The following is a 21,002-nucleotide window of genomic DNA, read 5'->3' as shown; positions in this document are numbered from 1 at the left end:
ACAGGATAAAGAAATGCGAGCGCCCTGACCCCTTTGGAGTTATTTTTCATTGTGGCTAAATTATGTTTTTTCAAGTGTTATGAATTTCCAGCACATCAGTATACACATGTAATTTAAATCTATATCCAAGAAACATGTTTAAAACCAAAACTTTATTTATTTAGTACTCTTAAATCATATATAAAAATGTAAGGAAAACTGAAATTTTTGTATTTAACAAAAACTCCCTAACATTCTAAATGCTGCTCTTGGGAAGCAGGTGACAGTTCCAACCTCAGCATTAAAATGGGGAGAATGGAACTGAGGAGAAAAATAAATTCAATATGATGTAGCTTATACTTAATTATAAGTTAATTTGAGTGTTCCACTGCAACAGCAGAAAATTAGATTATAATCGAGTTGAACATTGTGATCACTCGGGTCTTGAAAGAACCTGTATCTGTATTGACAAAACAGATGGCTAAGGTGCATGTAGCTACAATTTAGATGGTTCTAGAGAAGGCCCAAACTGAGTTTGTTGACCATGTAGCATAGATTTTCCACTAGTGCTTTTTGTATGTCCTCAAAGCAAAACTTCACTCTGGTCTTATTTTCATTATATCTGCAGATTTTATAAGATAAACTACTTTTAATTACTCAAGAGATCCAAAAATCTGGAGTTATCAGTTAGCCTTAGCAGTTGTTAATTCAGTAGAATGTCAACTCTCTTTTTTTAGTATGAGGATTAAAATATAATGCATGTGAGGGGTTTTGTATGTCATGGCTTTAAATTATAATAGCTCCTTTGGGTCACCACCTTTCAGTAAAAGAAACTTTGTTAAAAACACCCCCATTGAATTGCAGTTGATCAGAAAATCTGCCTTACAGAACAAGCCCGTGGTATTTCTAGAGCTGAATTTGAGTTCCTCAAAAGGAGAGACACAAATTGTGCCCCAGACATGAATTGTACCTAAGTATTTACTCAGTAAATACTTAATGAATTAGTTAATCCATAGTAACAAAATTATACAGTATGGCAAATTTAACCAGTCAGAACTTTAAGTTTACCAGCTTACCTGGACTTCACAGCATAAGTCCTTTAACTTACAGAAATTAGGACACAGTTGTAAAGAGCAGCACAAGAGAAGGTATGCTTGTCACACTTCCAGAAGTTGCCCTTATCTTAAACGACACTCACAAGGCTTTACTTAAATGTTTTTATTTGAATTTATTACATAGTCTACATAAATATCGTAAAAAAGGAAGACCCCAACTTTAAAAAGAGGCTATTTTTGTAAATGTCCTTTGGACACCTGGTTTGGAGCTCAGAGCACAGTTAAGCACATAAGTTGCCAGAACACATCATGTAGTGAACTTGGGTTTCAGAGCTAGCTTGGGAAAACCTAGGTAACCTTATACGAGAAAATTAGTATAGTATCAAACAACACAGGAAAATTATTTCGCTTGAAATTATGTTCTTGTGTTATTATTGGGGAAAAACAGCACATTCACATAAGGATGAAGAAATAATCAAGAGCTTTTCTGAAGACAGTAGAGCTATGGCAGTGGGCAGGTTCTTCACTGCATTTTAATTTTGCTTCAGAACTTATAACTCTTCAGATACAAGGCTGTTACTTTTAATCTTTTCAACCACGATTAACTTCATAACTTGACTCACAGCTGTAATAAAGGAATGAGGAATGGAAAAGGGGGAAGGAGTTTTGAAGTAATGACCGGACAAAAAACAGGGAAACAAAGGAGGATGGGGGCTGCAGAAGGGCTAGGGTGTGAGAGAAAGTGTGGGTGCCTGAGCAGAAATTAACTGAGGTGTTAGCTGTGATGGAGGAAATGGGTCAGGGTGGGGCACAACATTTACTTTGCCCTCAGACGGATGACGTCAGAAGAAAGGCTGTTCTGGGTCATGCCTGGGTCAGTTATTAAGGACAGCTTAGGGAAACATTTGCTGGTCTTTCTCAAGACTTCATGTATTCCTAACTTCTCAATGTGTCTCTCCAACTATTAACCAGGAGCGTTACATCTAATATGTCAAGTGTGAAGTAGTGCTTTCCGAAGTCATCAGATTCTTGGAGTAAAGCACGATGGCTGTCAGCATAATAAATTTAAAACATGGCCTCTACCCACACAGACTTTATAGCATGTCTAAAAACCAAACTAGCTCCTTTGACACAATTGGAGAAAAACGCAAGGAGTCAGGGCTTTGTGACTTGAGGTAGGCCTTGAAAAATGGGTGTTATTTCAAAAAGTGGACAGAATGGAAGGAATGGTATTACTCGAGGGAAGAGACATGAACCAAGATGCAGTGTTAGAAAGAACACAGGAGGTGGAGAGGATGGTAAGGCATTGATTGTTGTGTGAAGTAGTGGGAAAACTGAATCAGCCAAATGAAGCCAGATAGTAGAGAACCTTTAAAGCCAGAATATTTGTCCACTTGGTTTGGTGGACAATAAAGAGAAGTGTTGCCCCTGTACAGAGGAGAGACATTTTCTCTACCGTCATGGCACCTAGGCTCTCATTTGGGAAGGGAAGGATGGTAGGGTTTGAGTGATTCTGTAGTTCTTTTGAAACGGGATGAACTTAATCATAATGATTATGTGGATGAACATGGATCAAAAAAGGGTAGAGGGGCTTCCCTGGTGGCGCAGTGGTTGAGAGTCTGCCTGCCGATGCAGGGGACGTGGGTTCGTGCCCCGGTCCGGGAAGATCCCACATGCTGCGGAGCGGCTGGGCCCGTGAGCCATGGCCGCTGAGCCTGTGCGTCCTGAGCCTGTGCTCCGCAACGGGAGAGGCCACGACAGTGAGAGGCCCGTATACCGAAAAAAAAAAAAAAAAGGGTAGCAATTACAAAGAAGCTTTTGCTGCCTGTTAATAAGACCATGATCATCAGAGAAGTGATGCCTCAGACATTTGGTATCACCAGAAAGTAACAATAGAAGATGATGTAAGGAAATCACAGCTTTGGAACATGTATTCTCAAAAGGAAAATGTTTCTCATGGGTGTAAAATTAGATCGAAGAAATAAATGAGCTTATCAGGTTTGTGATCCAGAAACCTAGTCGAGAAATGCCGATTGCCAGGGCAGTTATTTCACTTAGGGTGTTTGCTGTGAGAAGAAGCGTGGTGTCCCAGAATCTGAGTTCAAGGGCAGTTTCAAGTGGTCTGAGAAGATGATGCATCGAAGTGGATCCTCCTCATGGTGAAGAGCCTACCTCACTCCCCAGCAGCTGCTGAACGAATTTGGTGAAAGACCAGTCTCTCTATAATGCTGCAGCCTAGCTTCAGTGAAGGCCAGGTTGTATGCTGGATCGGATAGGCAGTTTTTAAAATGCGTTTTTCTGTAGCAGTGAACAAAATGGGCAAGAAGTGTATTACGAAGCCTATCCAAAAAAAGGAGGGAGAGAGAGAGAGGTAAAGAACTCACCACATCATAGGAACTTAAATTCTCCTCTCTTGTTGTTTTAAAGCACTGTACAGTAGCCAGACAGAATGCCACCTGGAGAGGGTTTTCGAGCTCAAGAAAGAAGCTGGGGGAAATCCGAACTTGCTTTAGACTGGTTGATAATTATATGGGGCGCTTTGCTTTTAGATTTCTTTTTTAATGTACGTAGCCTGTCACAGGGAAAAAGGTTTTGTAAATTCAGTAGTGACTTAGCATTTACATGTTGAATAGTAACTTCAGAAGGTATGTTCTAGACATTGGTCACACAGGTGACCACCGGTGTTAAGAATCTGTACTGACTGGTTACTCACTGGCAATCATGCACTGGGAACATGTGGAAAAATGGAAACTCCATTATGTTTTTGGCCTGGGGTCTCACCCCAGTACATGGGTAACGGCTTCCAAAGGTGCTACAGGTAAAAAGCAGGACTGACGGTGACCCTCAGTGGCAGGATGACGCAGAAGGGGAAGACTCGAGCAATAGCAAAGATTGCTAAGACTGAGAATAGCAAGGACATTTGTGAATAAGCATGTGGGGGAGGGGTAGCTAATGACAACATTTGGTGTTTCATACAACAGGGTAAGTATTATTTTTCAGTACCTTTGTATATTCAAGCAGTATTTACCAAACTTTCTAATTATAAAGTAACTGGGACCCTTGTCAAAATACAGATTCTCAAACCTAGAATCACTTTCTAGGCAGGAGTCTAGGAAACTATTTTTTTATATATATTTTTTTTATTTTATTTTTTATACAGCAGGTTCTTATTAGTTATCTGTTTTATACATATTGGTGTATACATGTCAATCCCAATCTCCCAATTCATCCCACTGCTACCACTCCCCCCCGCCGCTTTCCCCCCTTGGTGTCCATACATTTGTAGGAAACTATATTTTTAACAAATGCTCCAGATGAATTATATCCTTAGCACATTTAGGAAGCACTGACTTAAGCCAATTCAGTAAGCCTTAACGTTGACAAATTGTTGTAATTTTTTTAATTTTTTATTTTATTGAAATATAGTTGATTTACAGTGTTGTGTTGTCATAATTTTAAGCTAATGTGTTAGCTTAAAATTAACGGAATTTTCTTGTTCAGGTGATAGATACTTCTATATCATGTGGCGGTAGAAGTATGATAAATATTAATGTTGACAGGCTCATAATTTTAGGGTTAATAGCTTATCCTTTGTGTGGAATTTGCCTGTCCTGTAAAAGGTATTAGGTACCATCTCGGGGAAGTAAAGACACACTCAGAGCTAAGCTGCATTTGTGCTTCTGGGTGCAGGGTGGCGTCTGTCTCTATTCCCACCTCTTTGTTTCTCCTGCCCCACTTTGCTCTTCTTTTTCTCCCTTCCTCTTGTTCTCTCAATTATCTCTCAGAAAGTACAACCTTGATTTACCAAAGTTTTTATTCTAAAACATGAGTTAGCTTGCTAAGTATAAAATGTAAAAACTTGTAAGGTGACCGGGCCTCCAGTTCCATCAGCACTTAGTTTTCCCTTCCAGGTCTTCATCTGAATTAGCTTCATGTGGCCCCAAGTGTCACAGCATCTTCCACTTGGTTCTAATCTAGCCTCTTGATTTTTGTGTGCCAGCTGCCAAACTAGGTGGTCCTCCTACCCCAGTAGTTCCTTATCCTTGGTAATTCTTTATCCCTAGTTACTAGAGAAGTGTTTGCTTTTGTTATTTCTCTCTAAGTGAAGCAGTCTGAATACCTTCATCCTGCCTTATCCCAATAGTGAAATATAAAAGATTTTGAATTACAGAACTGAAATTAATATACAATATTGAAGGATCCTGATTTTCCTTCTATTTTACATCAAAGGTGATTTTCTAGTTTGTAGGAGATTATCAGTCCTATTAGGACATTCTTAGTATGTTTGGTACCTGTACTTTCCCATTCTGTCTTTCTTCCAGGAATGCATGTTCTCAAGGAGACTTTCCTCATCTAAGTTCACTTACATGCATCCTCACAGTACTGCAACTTCTGTAGCTATCTTTGTGCAGTTCAAGTTATAAATAGATAACCACCTTTTGGTGGTTATTTTCTCTTTGGATAAAAATCTCATACATGCAACTGGAGGTTGTTTCTGCTTCTCCAAACATTGTCAGTCTTTTTCGTTTTAGCAAATCTGGTCACAGTTCCTAAACAAGAAAGAAATCACACTGTCCTGCATTTCTCAAAGAGTTTACAATCTAGCTAGACAAGACAGAAACATGTGAAAAGTAAAATAAGTATATCAGACTCTACCCCACAGTGTCACAGCACAGGAGTGGTACAGACAGTAAAACCCAAGTTCCTGGTAAGGAGAGAGTTGATAATCTGTACACTTGTAAACAGATCCAATTGCTTTTCTCTCTGGCACCAAAAAAAAGAAAAAAAAAGTTTCTAGCATCTTCTGAAAAAACACAGGCATAGCTATCTACTTCTTTCTCTCATTTGCCTCACAAGTATGTCCCATTGTGACCTCCCTAATTCTTTTGCACAGTCTTGCTTAAGTGTTATTTTTCTTGAGCAACTTTAGGTTTTCTTGAAGATATTTCTCAGAGTCCTGAGGCAGATAATCAGGACAGCTGACTGTTTGCACATTAAGGGGAACCTAGGATCACATCAGAGTCCAGGAGCTTCTGCTTTCTAGTCATTAGAGATAGGGATTTGTGTTCGCTTAGGCTCTAGGAATCAGAGTGATTTGTTTTCCCCTCCGTATCCCGGTATTGTCCTTCCAGGTCTCGCCTTTTTCCTGCTGCCTCATCTCCAGTGCCGCTCTCCTCTCCCACTTGCTGTGAGCCGGCAGTAAGGTCAACCAGATGCCCAGTTTTACTCCAGGTGAAAGAACTTAGGCACAGGACACATGGATTGGCAAGATGAATCCTACCCTCAGCTCTCCTGTCCCTGGAGGGGCACAAGCTGAGACCTTTCGTTGTCCGGGTCCTGTGGCTCCCTTTGGTTGTGTCCTTTGCTGATATCAGACCTTTCTTCTTGGTTCTGTTCTTTCAGGTTGAAGTTCTTCATACTTCAAGGCTTGGCTACCACTCTTAGGCCATCATCTGTCCAGTTGGATTTCTGGAAGAGTAAGGGGCTTTCCCCTGAAAGTTGTGCATTCTTCCTGTCCTTCCCTCTCCTGCCTCCTATTTCACCACTTCTGTTGAAACTGCTGTTTCAGAAACCACATTCCCAACCTGTCAAGCCTCCTCTGCCTGTGGACACGCTATTTTATTTCTTCTTTCTCCTCTGTCCCTTGCCCTCAGGCCCACAGCGAAGTTGTCTTCTACTCCTTGACCTGCTCTGATCACAAGCTTTTGTCCTACCTCCCATCCTTCTGGGAAGTAAAGTTCTAAAAATGGTCTCTCATACCCACTCGCCACCTTGGAAGTCCCATTCATGAATCGATAGAGCATATTTGCATATTATCAGTAGTCATTGTCTGTCTTACCATACCACATTCAAAGTATTTAAGTCCGTGCAGTTGTGTTTTTAGTGAGAGCTTTGCTGTCTTGTTTGGCTGTTGGCCCTCAAGTCTAGCTTACTTTAGGGAAGCTTATGTCTCAGCCTTTACCAGTAAGACCGGACTTAGACATGAATGTGCACTAAATAGCACACTAAAAAACTATTTTTATGGAAACTGTGTAACTAGACCATGCAGATGAATTGGCCAGGCTGTTGGAAGTCGTTGCCAGAGCTCAGATTTGACCTGTGTGTTTAGAATTATCTGTCTGAGCCTGACAGACGTCTGCTTCGGTGGAGTCACAGCACTGATGCCTGTGGTTCTTGTTCAGCCTCCGCAGCTGTTCACTAGTTCAGGATCTGCTTTGTTTTTGCCTGGTTAAAACCTGGTCAAGGTAAAATGTATAGTAAAGTATTCATCCGGAAACATGTCTGATCAGTGTTCATCTGTAAGTAAACCTGCTTTCTTTCCTTTCATTTCAGATTTGTCCAATATGTGCGGCATTGCCTGGAGGCGATCCTAATCATGTCACGGATGACTTTGCAGCTCATCTTACACTTGAACACAGAGCCCCTAGAGATTTAATATCCTTTCGAGAGGCAACAAGGGGAACAGTTGTTTGTAACATTTATCATTTCGATGAATTTTAAGGACGGCATCCCCAAAGAGGAAAACTAACCTCCAGACTATCTTAGTTGATTTAACCTTTTCCTAAGAGTGACTCAGTGTTAAGGTGCAATTTCTTATTTCTCTTTTTCTGTGCTATGACTGTTAGATTAATCATGCTCAGCAAGTGAAAGTTCCCTTGCTCGTCATCTTTAGTTCGTTACCATCAGATTTTTTTTAAGACAATTTGACCAGGTTATAAGTCTTCAGGAGAGTGTTTTCATACGAAAGAGGAAGATGCTAATCCAAAGTAAAATCTCGTTCATTAACTATACGGAGGATGTATTTGCTTGCCACCCCTGTCCTCTGTTGCCTCACCCTGTTACAGGCTGGATGGTGGGCAAGTGTGCGTCGTGGGGCTCCCTTCCCTTTTGGAGTTTCCTTCTCCAGAGAGAGCCATTTCCTGCCCAGTCTCTGAGTAGGATAGCATAAGGTCAGGTCCAGTTCTAAATTCCTTTCCCACTTTCATTTCTGCTTCCCCTCCCAAACCAATCTCATGACAGTTCCTGGCAGTATTCCCTAATAATCTCCAAGAGATTACTGGCCCCCCAGAGTAAGTTAATTTTGTAAACTTGGTGCTTCTGGTTTCAAGTTATGAATTGTTTTTCTGAAACTATCACCTATTAACGTAGGGTTCTGTTCTTATGTAAAGGTTTTAATGTTCGCTGCAATTTGAAGCAATTCAAGAGCTAATCACAACCTTTCTCCCTGCCAGACTTCATTCTGATTCCTTTGCTTGCCTCCTGGCAATCATAATTCAAGTTTAGACTTATTTGAGGAGGAAACTGGTCTGGTGGTTTTCTTGTCGTACAGGTCCCATCCCTTGCTCACAATTTCTAATTTTCTAATTAGAAATATGGCCCTTTAGAGTTAGGGGAAGATAAGTGGAAACTAATGGAAAGAAAAAGATATCGACCCATCCTGAGAAATTAGAATATCAGCCTGGACTGAGCCAGTCTAGGACAAGTACTGAAAGAGGAACCCACTTTTCCTCTCTCCTAAATGCAGGGGACACTAAAAGCAAAATGAAGAAAATGGTGCTTGCTTGTTTTTGTTTTTTGTTTTTTCCAAGAGAATATGAAAATCCAAATAGGCCAAGAATACTTTAGCCTTAGGGTCACTTCTCATTTTGTATAAAAGAATCCTATAACGATACCCAGAGTTATGCTTGATCCATGCTTCACTCCATCTTCGTGGAGAAGCTGGGCAAATAACTTAAAACCATGCTGTTATCCTGCACTTTTTCAGCAAGTTCAAGGGCCTCTAGTGAAATTAGTATCCATTCAGTAGAATGTCCCGTATCACCTACATGCATTTTTGTAAGATTTTTATGAGTCTTTCATTACCAAGAAAAGATTAACTTATGCAAAATATAAGAATAAGAGAAGTCATGTGTTGCATATTAGATTACTAACAAGTATTATCATTAAGTTCTAGAAAGCAAAATGTTGGCATAGCCGTTTTCCTGGAAGCATAACTGATTTCTCAGGTACTTCAGGTGCTGCTGTGGTAATTTTGTTTGACATGAGGGAGTGACTTGTTTCTAAGCCTCTTAAGCACCCAAACTTCTTTTTTTTTTTAACTACTTTGATGGAACTCCTCCTAAAGTGCACTTTTTACACTTTTTAAAAGCAGAGTGTGATGATCACAACATTGCTTTCTGCAGGACCCAAGCCACTGTCATACCACCATGAAACAGTGCATTATGGTGGCGCCTGAGGGCTTCCTGGAGCCGCCACCCACCCTGTCCCCACGTGACTCCTGAACCATCAGCTGAAAAAGCTGGGAAGTCAACACAAAAATTAATCTGTATTATATAGCTGTCTGTTGGCTGCTTTGTTTCTTTTTTTTTTTAATTTTTGTTAGAGTATGCTTGATTTAGAGTGTTGTGTTAGTTTCTGCTGTACAGCAAAGTGAATCAGCTACACATATACATACATCCACTCTTTTTTAGATTCTTTTCCCATATATTGGCTGCTTTGAAAGAAGATCTCCCCTGCTACAATAGCTAGTTCACCCAGTCGCCCTCCCCACCCTCTTTGCACACTCACACTCACCTGTGTGGAGGCAACACGGTGTTGTCTTCACGAGTTTCGGCAGCTTTTCGCTCCTCAGGACCTTCTTCAGTGTAACTCACACGCAGGTGCGTAAGATGGTCGAGGCTGCTGGAACTTTGACTTCTTGAGAAATGTGCTGTTACTCTCTCTGTGTCCACCTGTACAGGAAATTCAAATCTGGTTTTCTGCTTAGCAGCAGCATTGGAAGAAAAAAAAAAAACCTGACAGATTAAAACTAATAGCCAGAAGGAGTCTTTTACTCCTGAATTTGAATTATTTATACTGTTCGGTTCTCATTACAGATGGTCATTGAGGTTTGATTAGCCTGCATATTAGCACAGTTCTCACCAAATATAAAAAATTGCTGGTTATTATTTGTGGTTACTTCGGTATGAACGTATATGGAATTCAATACTGAGTTGAGGGTAAGAGAATGTCTCACCCTGGGTGTCTGACCAGGCAGTGCCTCTCACCTCGTTTGGCAGTGTTAGGAAGGAACTTCTTCCCACCTGGAGAAACTTTTTTTTCTCTTTGAAAACACACACACATGCACAACATATACACACAGTATACACATACTCACATGTTGCTTTATATTTGAGTGTCTTTTTTTAGAGTTAATAGCCCTCATAGATATAGTTGTACCATTTGTATTCTAAATGAAATGTGCTATTTTAAAATGCTTATAATTTGGGAAATCTGCATGTCTATCTTGCAAGGACTCGAGTGATTTTTTTTTTTCTTTCTATGAAATACTTCAGTTTTTTCCTTAACTTTGGAGTTATGATGAATCGAGTGGCGTTCGACATGTACGTAGAATGTTTCACCCTGGCCGGGGATTGGGAGGTCCTCGTGCACGTAGATCAAACATGCACTTTACTAGCAGTTCTACTGGTGGACTTTCTTCTTCTCAGAGTTCATATTCTCCAAGCAATAGGGAAGCCATGGATCCTATAGCTGGTAAGTTAGTTTCACATTAATAAAGAAAATGGCTGGGGATGGTGGAGCTCCCTTTAAAAATTTTTGGTAGGATTTGTATTCTTAGTCTCTTATCACACGCCACATGTTCCTTGACAAAATTCCTCTAAATTTTATAAGTATAAAATATGTTTAAAGTAGACCACATAAAGTAGTTCATATTATTTTGGCATTTCTTTAAGTACTTAGAGGTATAAGAGAATAAGGAACAGTCAGTGTTCTATTTGTGGCCTCCAGTGAAACCCAAGAAAGTCATAGAAGATGTCAGAGTTGAAAGACCTGCAGAATTTCATGGCTCAGCCTCCACAAGCACACAGATAAGAAAATTAATTGACAGGACTAAAGGATTAAGCTCTTCTCATGGAAGAAAGTCAAGTAGGAGTGTCTTGTCCTTGCCTTGATTTGAGAACTATATTATTGTGGAACATTCGTGTTTTAATAGCTTGGGAAAATCTTACTTTAAAAAACATTTGGGAGCTTCCATGGTGGCGCAGTGGTTAAGAATCCACCTGCCGATGCAGGGGACACGGGTTCATGCCCCGGTCCGGGAGGATCCCACATGCCACAGAGCGGCTGGCCATGGTCGCTAAGCCTGCGCATCCGGAGCCTGCGCTCCGCAACGGGAGAGGCCACAGCCGTGAGAGGCCCACGCCGCAAAAAAAAAAAAAAGAACAATCCACCTGCCAATGCAGGGGACACGGGTTCGAGCCCTGGTCTGGGAAGATCCCACATGCCGCAGAGAAACTAAGCCCGTGCGCCACAACTACTGAGCCTGCGCTCTAGAGCCCGTGAGCCACAACTACTGAGCCCACGTGCCACAACTACTGAAGCCCATGCGCCTAGAGCCCGTGCTCCACAACAAGAGAAGCCACCGCAGTAAGAAGCCCACACACCACAACGAAGAGTAGCCCCTGCTCGCCACAACCAGAGAAAACCCGTGTGCAGCAACGAAAAACCAACACAGCCAAAAATAAATAAATAAATTTGTTATTTAAAAAAAAAAAAAACATTTGGGGCTTCCCTGGTGGCGCAGGGGGACACAGGTTTGAGCCCTGGTCCGGGAAGATCCCACATGCCACGGAGCAACTAAGCCCGTGTGCCGCAACTACTGACCCACAAGCCACAACCACTGAAGCCCGTGTGCCTAGAGCCCGTGCTCCACAACAAGAGAAGCCACTGTAATGAGAAGCCCACGCACCGCAGTGAGGAGTAGCCCCAGCTTGACGCAACTAGAGAAAGCCCGCGCACAACAACAAACACCCAATGCAGCCATAAATAAATAAAGAGGAAAAACTTATTTAAAAGAAACAACAACAACATTTGAACATGTAGTTCATAGCCAAGTCACCGGTCTCATGCACGGCCAACCTGGGAAGCCAGCAGCAAAACACAAGGTTTGACAGTCAAAATGTCAGAAGTCACTGTAGGCTGAGACCCTGAAAGACACAGTAAGCACTGGCAGGCAGTAAGAGTCCAGGGAGCCTGTACAAGTCCGAAATGTGTACGTACAGTGGAACGCATACCTGAAATGCAGCTGAGTATACATCCGTCATCGAAAGTAGGAACAGTGTTATTCATAAAGTCTTCCTGAAAATGTGAGGTATTCAGTGTAAAATCGTTTTTTTTAACTTTTTTTTAAATAGATTTATTTATTTATTTTTGACTGCGTTGGGTCTTCGTTGCTGTGCACGGGCTTTCTCTAGTGCGGCGAGCAGGGGCTACTCTTCGTTGAGGTGCTTGTCACCTCAAGGCTTCTCCTTTCAGTGGCTTCTCTTGTTGTCAAGCATGGGCTCTAGGTGCGCGGGCTTCAGTAGTTGTGTCACGTTGGCTTCAGTAGTTGTGGCTCGCGGGCTCTAGAGCACAGGCTCAGTAGTTGTGGTGAACGGGCTTAGTTGCTCCGCAGCATGTGGGATCTTCCCAGACCAGGCCTCAAACCCGTGTCCCCTGCATTGGCAGGCGGATTCTTAACCACTGCGCCACCAGGGAAGCCAGTGTAAAATCTTAATTTCAAATGTGCTTTGGGCATTTGGATGTGCAGTAAGCCCCAAAAAACTGAGTTTTGGGAATTTTAAAAAATACTTCTTCATCTAAAAGGATATTTACCTGCTGTCTTTGGTAGCAGGCTCTAAAAGTTAATGTGATTTCTGGGGGCAAAATTCACAGTTGAGACACTTTCTCCATTCAGTTTTTTTCTGTCAGTGAAAATTAGTTTATGTTAGTGATGGACTATATGAAAGAATGGTGTTAAGAGCCCCTGGAATAAAACAACAGTGAGCAATAAGGCAGAAATGTGCCCTGGAAACGAATTTTAATGGTGAAGAGCTTTGCCAGCCTAGTAGTGTTGAAAGGGCAATCATCAGATCCATGTAAGCCAGATAGACCCTCCACGTGGAAGAAGGCAACTACTGCACCTCACTTAGATGACAAGGCAGGGACAGAGAGCCACCTGGCTTCTGATGAGCACAGCCTTGTCCAAACAAGAGCGTCTCAATAGGCTGTACAGTCAGGAGCTAATCAGCTTCACTGGGCATCACCGGTGGTCCTCACTGCAGTGGTGTTCTGGGGCTCTCAAACAGCAGTACCAGAAGGTTCCAGAGAAAGAAGGCAGAGGCAAGTGTACAACCGTCACAGTTAGAAATGATGCAGGTCTCTTGGATTTAATTCTGAGAGTCATTCAATCATTAAATAAATGTTTGAGTGCCTACTATGTGTCAGGTGCTGTTCTAAGAACCAGGCATATCGTAAACAGTAGACTTGATCCGTGCCTTCATGGGGCTCACGTTGAGAGGGTTTTTGTTGTGTTTGGACCAGCAGATGAGCCACCTTAGCCTACTAAGATACTAAGAGAAAGTGTAACTAAATCAGCCCATTATGCAGACAACTTGAAAAACAATTTGCTATGTTTTGCTTAAGAATAATTGTATGTGAGCTCATATTCATATGTATTTGCATTTCCCATACACAACACATACACAACTCTTGCCTCTAGGAGGCATCCTAAAAGGTATTAAGCTGCAAGCTGGAACTGTATGTTGCCACAGGTTACCTTCCCGTTGACGATCATTTTTAATGTTCCTCTGGTAAAAGAATGATCTGTAGCATTTTGTTTTCCTCATATTGAAGTAGACATTAATGTCTTCATTTCCATTGGCAGAGCTTTTATCCCAGTTATCAGGAGTGAGACGTTCTGCAGGAGGACAGCTTAATTCCTCTGGCCCTTCAGCTTCTCAGTTACAACAACTGCAGATGCAGCTGCAGCTAGAACGGCAGCACGCCCAGGCAGCACGGCAACAACTGGAGACTGCACGCAACGCAACCCGACGTACTAACACAAGCAGTGTCACCACTACAATCACACAATCCACAGCAACAACCAACACAGCTAACACAGAAAGCAGTCAGCAAACTATCCAGAATTCCCAGTTTCTTTTAACAAGGTAGTTCATTTATTAATGTAACTTTGAGAAGTAGTATTTTATTAGCACCGCGCAGCCTGAGATGACCTTTTCTCTTTTGTGCTTATATGTGTTCTTAAAGACTCGGCCTTTGATCAAACCATTAAAACTCACAGATCTCTAATCAAAACTGTATATTCAGTATTTCCTTAAAAATATGAAAAATAATAGTTTATTTTAGATAAACTAGGAATGCTGATGGTCTTGTTCTGACGGTGTGTCATCATCTGATATGAATTTCTTTTCCCATGTTGCCCATAAAATGTAAACATCATATCATTACATATATGGGACATACTAGGTACATTTATTGTCATAATTAACATTGCTTTTTATTGCCAGTTTCAGTCTGCTGTGAAATATCCAGAAGTACAAGAGAAGAGTTTATAATGTGGTGGTTTTCTCCTGAGACCTTCTAAAGAAGTGGAACTTAAATGTTTGTGGTTAGCGTACACAAAATAACCATTTAAAAAAAATGGTTCACCACAGTGTAAAAAATACTTAGTACACACAGTAAATGGCTCTGCTGGATGGAGTAGAGTTCTTATTTGCTTCTGAAAACTACCATTAGCAACCAAATATGTTCCTCTGCTGAGACCTCGTAGGCATTTTATGTGACTTTTAAAAATAAAAGAATTTTAGAAAGAGCAGTAATGAGTAGGCTCAGCAGATAAAGAACCTGGACTAATTTGGACTTTTAATGGAATAGAGAGGAATATAAAGTTAAAAACTGTGACACGAAGAAGAAAATTAGTGTAATATATCAGTTATCTCCAAAAAGTAATGTGTGTGACAACTAGATGTTAGAAGAAAACACTATTTCTGTGTATATTTCTTTTATCTCATACTTTTAAACATCTCTGTTAGTACAGTGGCACATGTGTATAGTTGTAAATAACATATTGTTGATGCAGAATAAAAACTGTTTGCACATCTCTGCAAATAGGACCCCTGTCAAGAGCCCCAGCTTTTACTAGTTTGGACCTTAGGCAAGTCACTTCACTTCTCCAAACCTCAGTTTTATAATATCCCATGAGTTTTGCCGCATTAGAATGAGGATTGTTTTGAGGATGAAATGGAGTACAGGTATGTGTATGGTCTGGCTCAGTATCTGGCATGTAATAAAAGCCCAGTTAATGGTACTTATTATCATTTGGTATGGATCTAAGGAGGAAGTTTCAAGTGGAAATTTTACCTTTGTATTATCTCTGCAAAGTGAGTAACTGTGCCTGATTATCACCAGAAAATGTGGCTTCAACGTAGAGAAAGCACAGAGCCACAGATCTAGGTACCTGCCTCAGAAAGGAGCCCTACCAGTGTGTGTGTCTGCTGAGGGTTCGCTGGCCTGGGGGGTGGAATGAATGTCTTGCCCCACTGCCCTTTGGAAAATACATCTTCCCACCTTTGTTCCACTCTGGTTTTTTGTTTTTGTTTTTTGAGCTCCAGACTCAGTGAGCTTGATCTGGGACTTTTCTCTATGTAGTTATTCTAGACCAGACAGCCAGCAACCAGGGCACAGTATGGGTGGCCTCGGAGTGCTTTCCTTGGATTCTGGTTGTAGCTTCTGGAAGGCCCCCTTTCTGTCATCTGATACTGTATGTTGCATAGTACCTTGCAATTTGTAGACCACTTTCTACATCTTTCATTGTGTCATTAGATCCTGACTCATATAGTTTACCTAAGGCAATATTTCCCAAAAAATATTCCCTGGAACTTTATATATTCTAAGAAATATAAATAGTTATTTATGTTCAAGTTTTTTTCCTGATGAATAAGTTTGGGCAAACCTAACTAACAAATAGTTTATTTACTCTTGGGCGTCTCAGAACTTCAAATACATTAACATGTGTGCTGAGAATCTTCAAGGCTGGGAGAGGGCCTGCGATGTTTCCAAGGGGAAATCCTTGTCCCTGGCCACACAGCTGTCATGTGATATGTGTGGGGCTCCAGCCTCGTCTTTGGTCTCTTTGACCAGGGGCAATTCCTGTTCCTGTTGCCTTGGAACTGATGGTGGGACACAGTTTCTTTGGGATCCAAAAATGGTTGACCTTTTAGAAAGCAGTTGTGTAAGTGCCTATGTCAGATTCCAGTCTCTTGGTAATGGAGCCAACTAGTTTGGCTAACTCCGGTTTGAAGCTCCTTACAAGCTTTGCAGTTACTTCTAGATCCCAAATGAAGTTTGGCCATCAAGACATCTAGTCCTAGTACCGATTTTATCTACCCCCCTCAGGAGTGAAACATTTTCTCAGTTATTTCCTAAAAATCAAAACAGTAATACCAGAATTACATGCTCTCCGAAGGTTTGGGGGCCTCAGCCTGTATGTTTCTAGTTTGCCTGCTTGCTGTGTAGGTAGTGTTCTATGCATCCTTTCTCTTTCTAATAGGTTTGACTTTAGTTTGTTTTTCTTTTTAAGGCCTTTTCCAAAACTAGGGACGTGGAATGTACTTCACTTCTTAGCACTTTCAGAGTTTTTGATTGAGAATATGTAGCCTATTGCTCAATCTCCTGTTTCATTAGATACTCTCTTATATTCTTAATTTGGTTTTAATCATAAATGTCATCAGTCATTTCCTTTCAATGTGGATTTAATGGCTTTTATGTAGTTACCTTCCAGACCCTTTTGTGTTCTTTCAGTTCTTAAATTTAGATCTTTTGTTTTCTAAGCCATGGATCTAATCATTGAGCGGCTTTGAACTTGATGGCTGTGAGATTTTTGAGCACGTCACTTAACCTCTTCTGTTTCTTCTGCCTATAAGTTGATAATAATGAGACCTAACTCGTAGGAGTTAAAAGAGATAATCCATACAAAAAGCACTTAAAGCAGAGCCCATGGTGAGTGCCCAGTATGCCTCCTCCATTGCTACTTTGGGATGCCCCATGCCTTCCAGCGTCGGTGGGACAGCAGGGAACAGGTGCGGGGTGTAGACGAGCGTGGGCTCCAAGTGCACCTGGCTTCTCCGGGAGGAGCACCTGTCACGCATGCCTACTGAACCTCCTTTCACTGTCACCATCTTCTCCCTGTTTGTCACTTTTCTTGATCCCAGTGCTCCAACCAGTTTCCCTTTCTTTCTTTGCCACTAAAAATGTAGAGAAATAAAATTAGCACTGAAACTAAGCAGAATTTTGCATAAGTCACTTAACAGGTTAATAATAAAAATTCAGGGCCTCCCTGGTGGCGCAGTGGTTGAGAGTCCACCTGCCGATGCAGGGGACACGGGTTCGAGCCCCCGTCCGGGAGGATCCCATGTGCCGCAGAGCGGCTGATCCCGTGAGCCATGGCCGCCGGGCCTGCGCGTCCGGAGCCTGTGCTCCGCAGCGGGAGAGGCCACAACAGTGAGAGGCCCGCGTACCGCAAAAAAAAAAAAAAAAATTCAGCTCTTGACAGCCGTCCAGTCTCTGTGCAAACGAACCAGGTTTCCCAACATGACACAGGTCTCATAAGTGCCTGTTGTCAGGTGAGCATACTGGGCCGTTAAACCTTGGGTCAGACCTGTTACACAGTCCTTGGTAGAAGCGTAGGTGCGCACATGCTCGTGCGTGCGTGTGTGTGAGTGTGTGTGTTTGCCCTCTCAGTCTTCTGGACATATCTTCATTTCAGGAAGAATTAGATGGAAATAATAGAGAAAAGCCAAGAGAACTTTTAGGATTTTTTTCGGTTGACTATTCTAATCACTGCAGATTTTGTTTTTGTGACCAGGGTTGCTACTTTTCCTCTTTTTACTACCCACTGGTAAAATTTTGGTTGGGGAAATCACTACTTCCCCAAGTATCTAATCTGGTAGAAATTTTGTTTTCCTTAGGAAATTTTTCACCACAGTTTTCTCTAAAGGGAGTATGAGAAGTGTAAATGTATTTTTTCTCACTGAATCTAATTAAAGCATAGACTTGCACCTCGGGGTAACAGTATTGCTGTTACAAGTGTGGGGAATTCGTCTCAACATAATTAACGAGGTAAATTAGAGCAAGGTGTTCCATTAATACGTCTCAGATTCTGAGTTTTGCCGCCTGTGAAGCTTGTACAGAGTAGGACATTGTAGAAGTTGACCACGACATTGTTCATTGACTCTTTACCAATAAGCTCTTTTCTTTTTAATTTACACAGGTTGAATGATCCTAAAATGTCTGAAACAGAGCGCCAGTCCATGGAAAGTGAGCGCGCAGACCGCAGCCTGTTTGTCCAAGAGCTCCTTCTGTCCACTTTAGTTCGTGAAGAGAGCTCGTCCTCAGACGAGGATGAACGGGGGGAGATGGCAGATTTTGGTGCTATGGGCTGTGTAGATATTATGCCTTTAGATGTTGCTTTAGAAAACCTAAATTTAAAAGAGAGTAATAAAGGAAATGAGCCTCCACCACCTCCTCTTTGATGACATCCCAATTCGCAGACAATGTCCTCTGTGCTGTATTTGCCAATGAAAGTGGACAACAGCTATCTTGGGTTTGTTTGGTGATTGTAATTTCAGGTCTGTCACTCTGTTACATTGTGTACATTCAACAGGAAGAGAGAAGATATATATGATAATCATTTCCACTTAACTAATTTTTACTTCTAGCAGGTAAATGTAGGTAGCAGTGCAGGGGTGATCTCTGCTTCCTGTACCTTGACATGCAAAAGGCTCTCCTAATACTCCACATTCAAACTGAAGAGGAAAATTGAAATCTCTAATGAAGCTGCTGTGTGTATTTATGAATATTAATGAATAAAAACTGCTTGGATGGTTTACCTTAACTACTGCATGAGGTTTTTTGCAGCGTGCATGAGTTTTAGTGACCTTGTTATTTAAAAAACTTAAATACAAGGAGTAAAACTTAAAAATAAAAGCCCAAAGCTTTCCCAAACATTATTCAATGGTTACGCAGCAAAAGGGTTACTTGACAAAGTAGCTTTTGAATAATGTCTGCCTGAATCACCTTTCTTTGTGTGCCTCTACGCACAAGCCAGCTCTGCAGTGGAACCTGGGGTCGTAGCCGGTGTCGCGCTCCGCCCTGTGTGACTGTCCTGTCGCCCTGTTAGTCATCTTACCGTGTGGAGCTCAGCCTGTCTAACTCATCCATAGAAGACACACCAGTACAGCTACTGTGGGAATCTGCTGCAGGCGTCTGTGTGCCCTGAAAACAAATCCTGTTCTACTTGTTTAAACTTTTTACTTTCTGTGGTTGTTTAAATTTTTTTTCAATTGTTAAATATGTTTTATTCAGGTGTAGATGAATTTCATTTATTCACTGTTCAACAAAGTTAACCTGAATTATGTTGTCTTTGTTTTTGAAAATCTCACATTCTCAATCATACTTTGCATTATTTATGTATTTGCTTCATAGTTTGCTGAGACAGATCAGTATCAGGGGAGCTTTGAGGATTTGCCTTCCCAGAATTTGTCAATATATTACAACCAAATTCTTAATGCTGACTTCAGCACCTTTTATTTATTGGGTTTTTTTCAGCATAAAAAGCAAAGCCTTTTAATTGAATCATGCCACCTATATGCCTATATTATTAATCCTATGCGTAAAAAAAAAAAATGTACAACTCTTTTGGGTTTGTTTTGGGGTTTGGAGGGGCCGGGATATTTTTTATTTTCTGTTTCAGTTTTTGTGCATAGACTTTTCACAATAGCTCCAAGGCAGGGACAGTGGGTTTGGGGTTGGGGGGCAGTTTTTGGAATGTAAATTTAGGACTTTTAAAAAAGGTGCGCACAGCTTCTGATAAATTTATAACTAGACTTAACCTAATCATGTCTTGTTCCAGTGCTCTCTCCTCTGAGCCCTTTCCTCCGTCTCCCCTCTTCCGCTGTAGTCCTTTCCTTCCCCGTCTGTGTTTCTCTGTTTCTTCAACACAAGCATACAGACTCAAGCACCCTCCGGTGTTTTCCCGAGAACTGTGAAGTCCATGCTCATCCAGATGTATCCAAAAAAGATGTCACCCCACATTTCTAAAAAACTGTTGCTTCTCCTTCTCTGAAACTTCAAACTCCAACGATTTCCAAGTATCCTAGCTTTGTTTTCTTTAGTTTCTGTGATGGAAAATGTTTTAAAGGAAAATTTTACACCAGGCTTCTGGTTATGCTAGAAGTCCAGTCCAGTAGGATTTTTTTTTTTTTTTTCAGTTGGTTGTTGAGACGTTTCAAAAACCAGTTTTCAAGCTGTGGTCTTTTCACACACATCTTCTGCACATACGTCACACATTTCAATAAAGCATTTTCAAGACTGTTGACCACTTGGATTTCTTTGGTGTTGGTGAATTAGCCTAACCATCATTCAGAGATTGTATATCTCTAATCTAGTCTTTTGGTTTGTCTGTGGTTTTGGGGGGGGGGGGGGGGGTTTTGTTTGTTTGTTTCATGCTAGACTTGAAGGTCCTGATTTTGTGTGAACGCATTACTTCGGATGTGAGAGATAGAAATTGCCAATTCTTTGCTTTCCCTTTACTGCACACGTTCTGGGAAAATGTAAGATCCTTCCTTTTTTAACGTGGTTTGAGGGAACAGCTGTAAGTCCAGTCAGGGCAGTTTTATTGAGATGATCAGTTTGACACTTCAGAAGACCTAAAGGTTTATAAGATTCCATCTCAGAATACTGTATATTAATCATTTTTTACCAGATATTTTACAAATACCTCACCTCATCCTGTATGTAATCAATAATAATGTATTAGGGTAGAAAGACACAGATTATCAATATAAAAAATATATTTAAGCCCTTCAAATTCTTGTGTCCTTTTTCTTTAGTTTCTGAATTAACATCATATTACTGGGATTATTGAATAAAAATAATTGCAAAGACGGTGATGTAGAGGAGGAGAATCACTATACCATTGTTTATTTTGGCTACAGCTTCACCTTTCTAAGGACCAGACCCTGAGTTTTGAGAGGTTTTTGTTTTGTTGAGTTTTGAGTGTCTAGGCTGTACGTTTGTAAGTGTTCTGCAGTGCTTCTCTTCACTTACTGCGTGGAAATAATTTAAATC

At 41.1% G+C, this 21,002-nt stretch overlaps 1 protein-coding gene across 1 annotated transcript in view; it reads left to right on the top strand.

The window, feature by feature from the left end:
* KCMF1 (potassium channel modulatory factor 1) overlaps positions 1-20,248 on the top strand; it is a 76,020-nt gene extending 55,772 nt beyond the window's left edge. The window contains exons 4-7 of the mRNA XM_027129209.1: positions 7,368-7,469; positions 10,394-10,568; positions 13,741-14,023; positions 18,145-20,248. Coding sequence (XP_026985010.1) covers positions 7,368-7,469; positions 10,394-10,568; positions 13,741-14,023; positions 18,145-18,406 — 822 coding nt within the window. The 3' untranslated portion in view covers positions 18,407-20,248. The remainder of the gene's footprint in view (positions 1-7,367; positions 7,470-10,393; positions 10,569-13,740; positions 14,024-18,144) is intronic.
* Positions 20,249-21,002: the final 754 nt, after the last annotated feature.

This window comes from Aethalodelphis obliquidens, unplaced genomic scaffold, assembly GCF_003676395.1.
Source record: "Aethalodelphis obliquidens isolate GAN/ISIS:26980383/991018 unplaced genomic scaffold, ASM367639v1 scaffold35, whole genome shotgun sequence".
Classification (NCBI taxonomy): domain Eukaryota; kingdom Metazoa; phylum Chordata; class Mammalia; order Artiodactyla; family Delphinidae; genus Aethalodelphis; species Aethalodelphis obliquidens.
The sequence above is the reverse complement of the archived record's forward strand: the minus strand, read 5'-3'. Positions and strand labels throughout refer to the sequence as shown.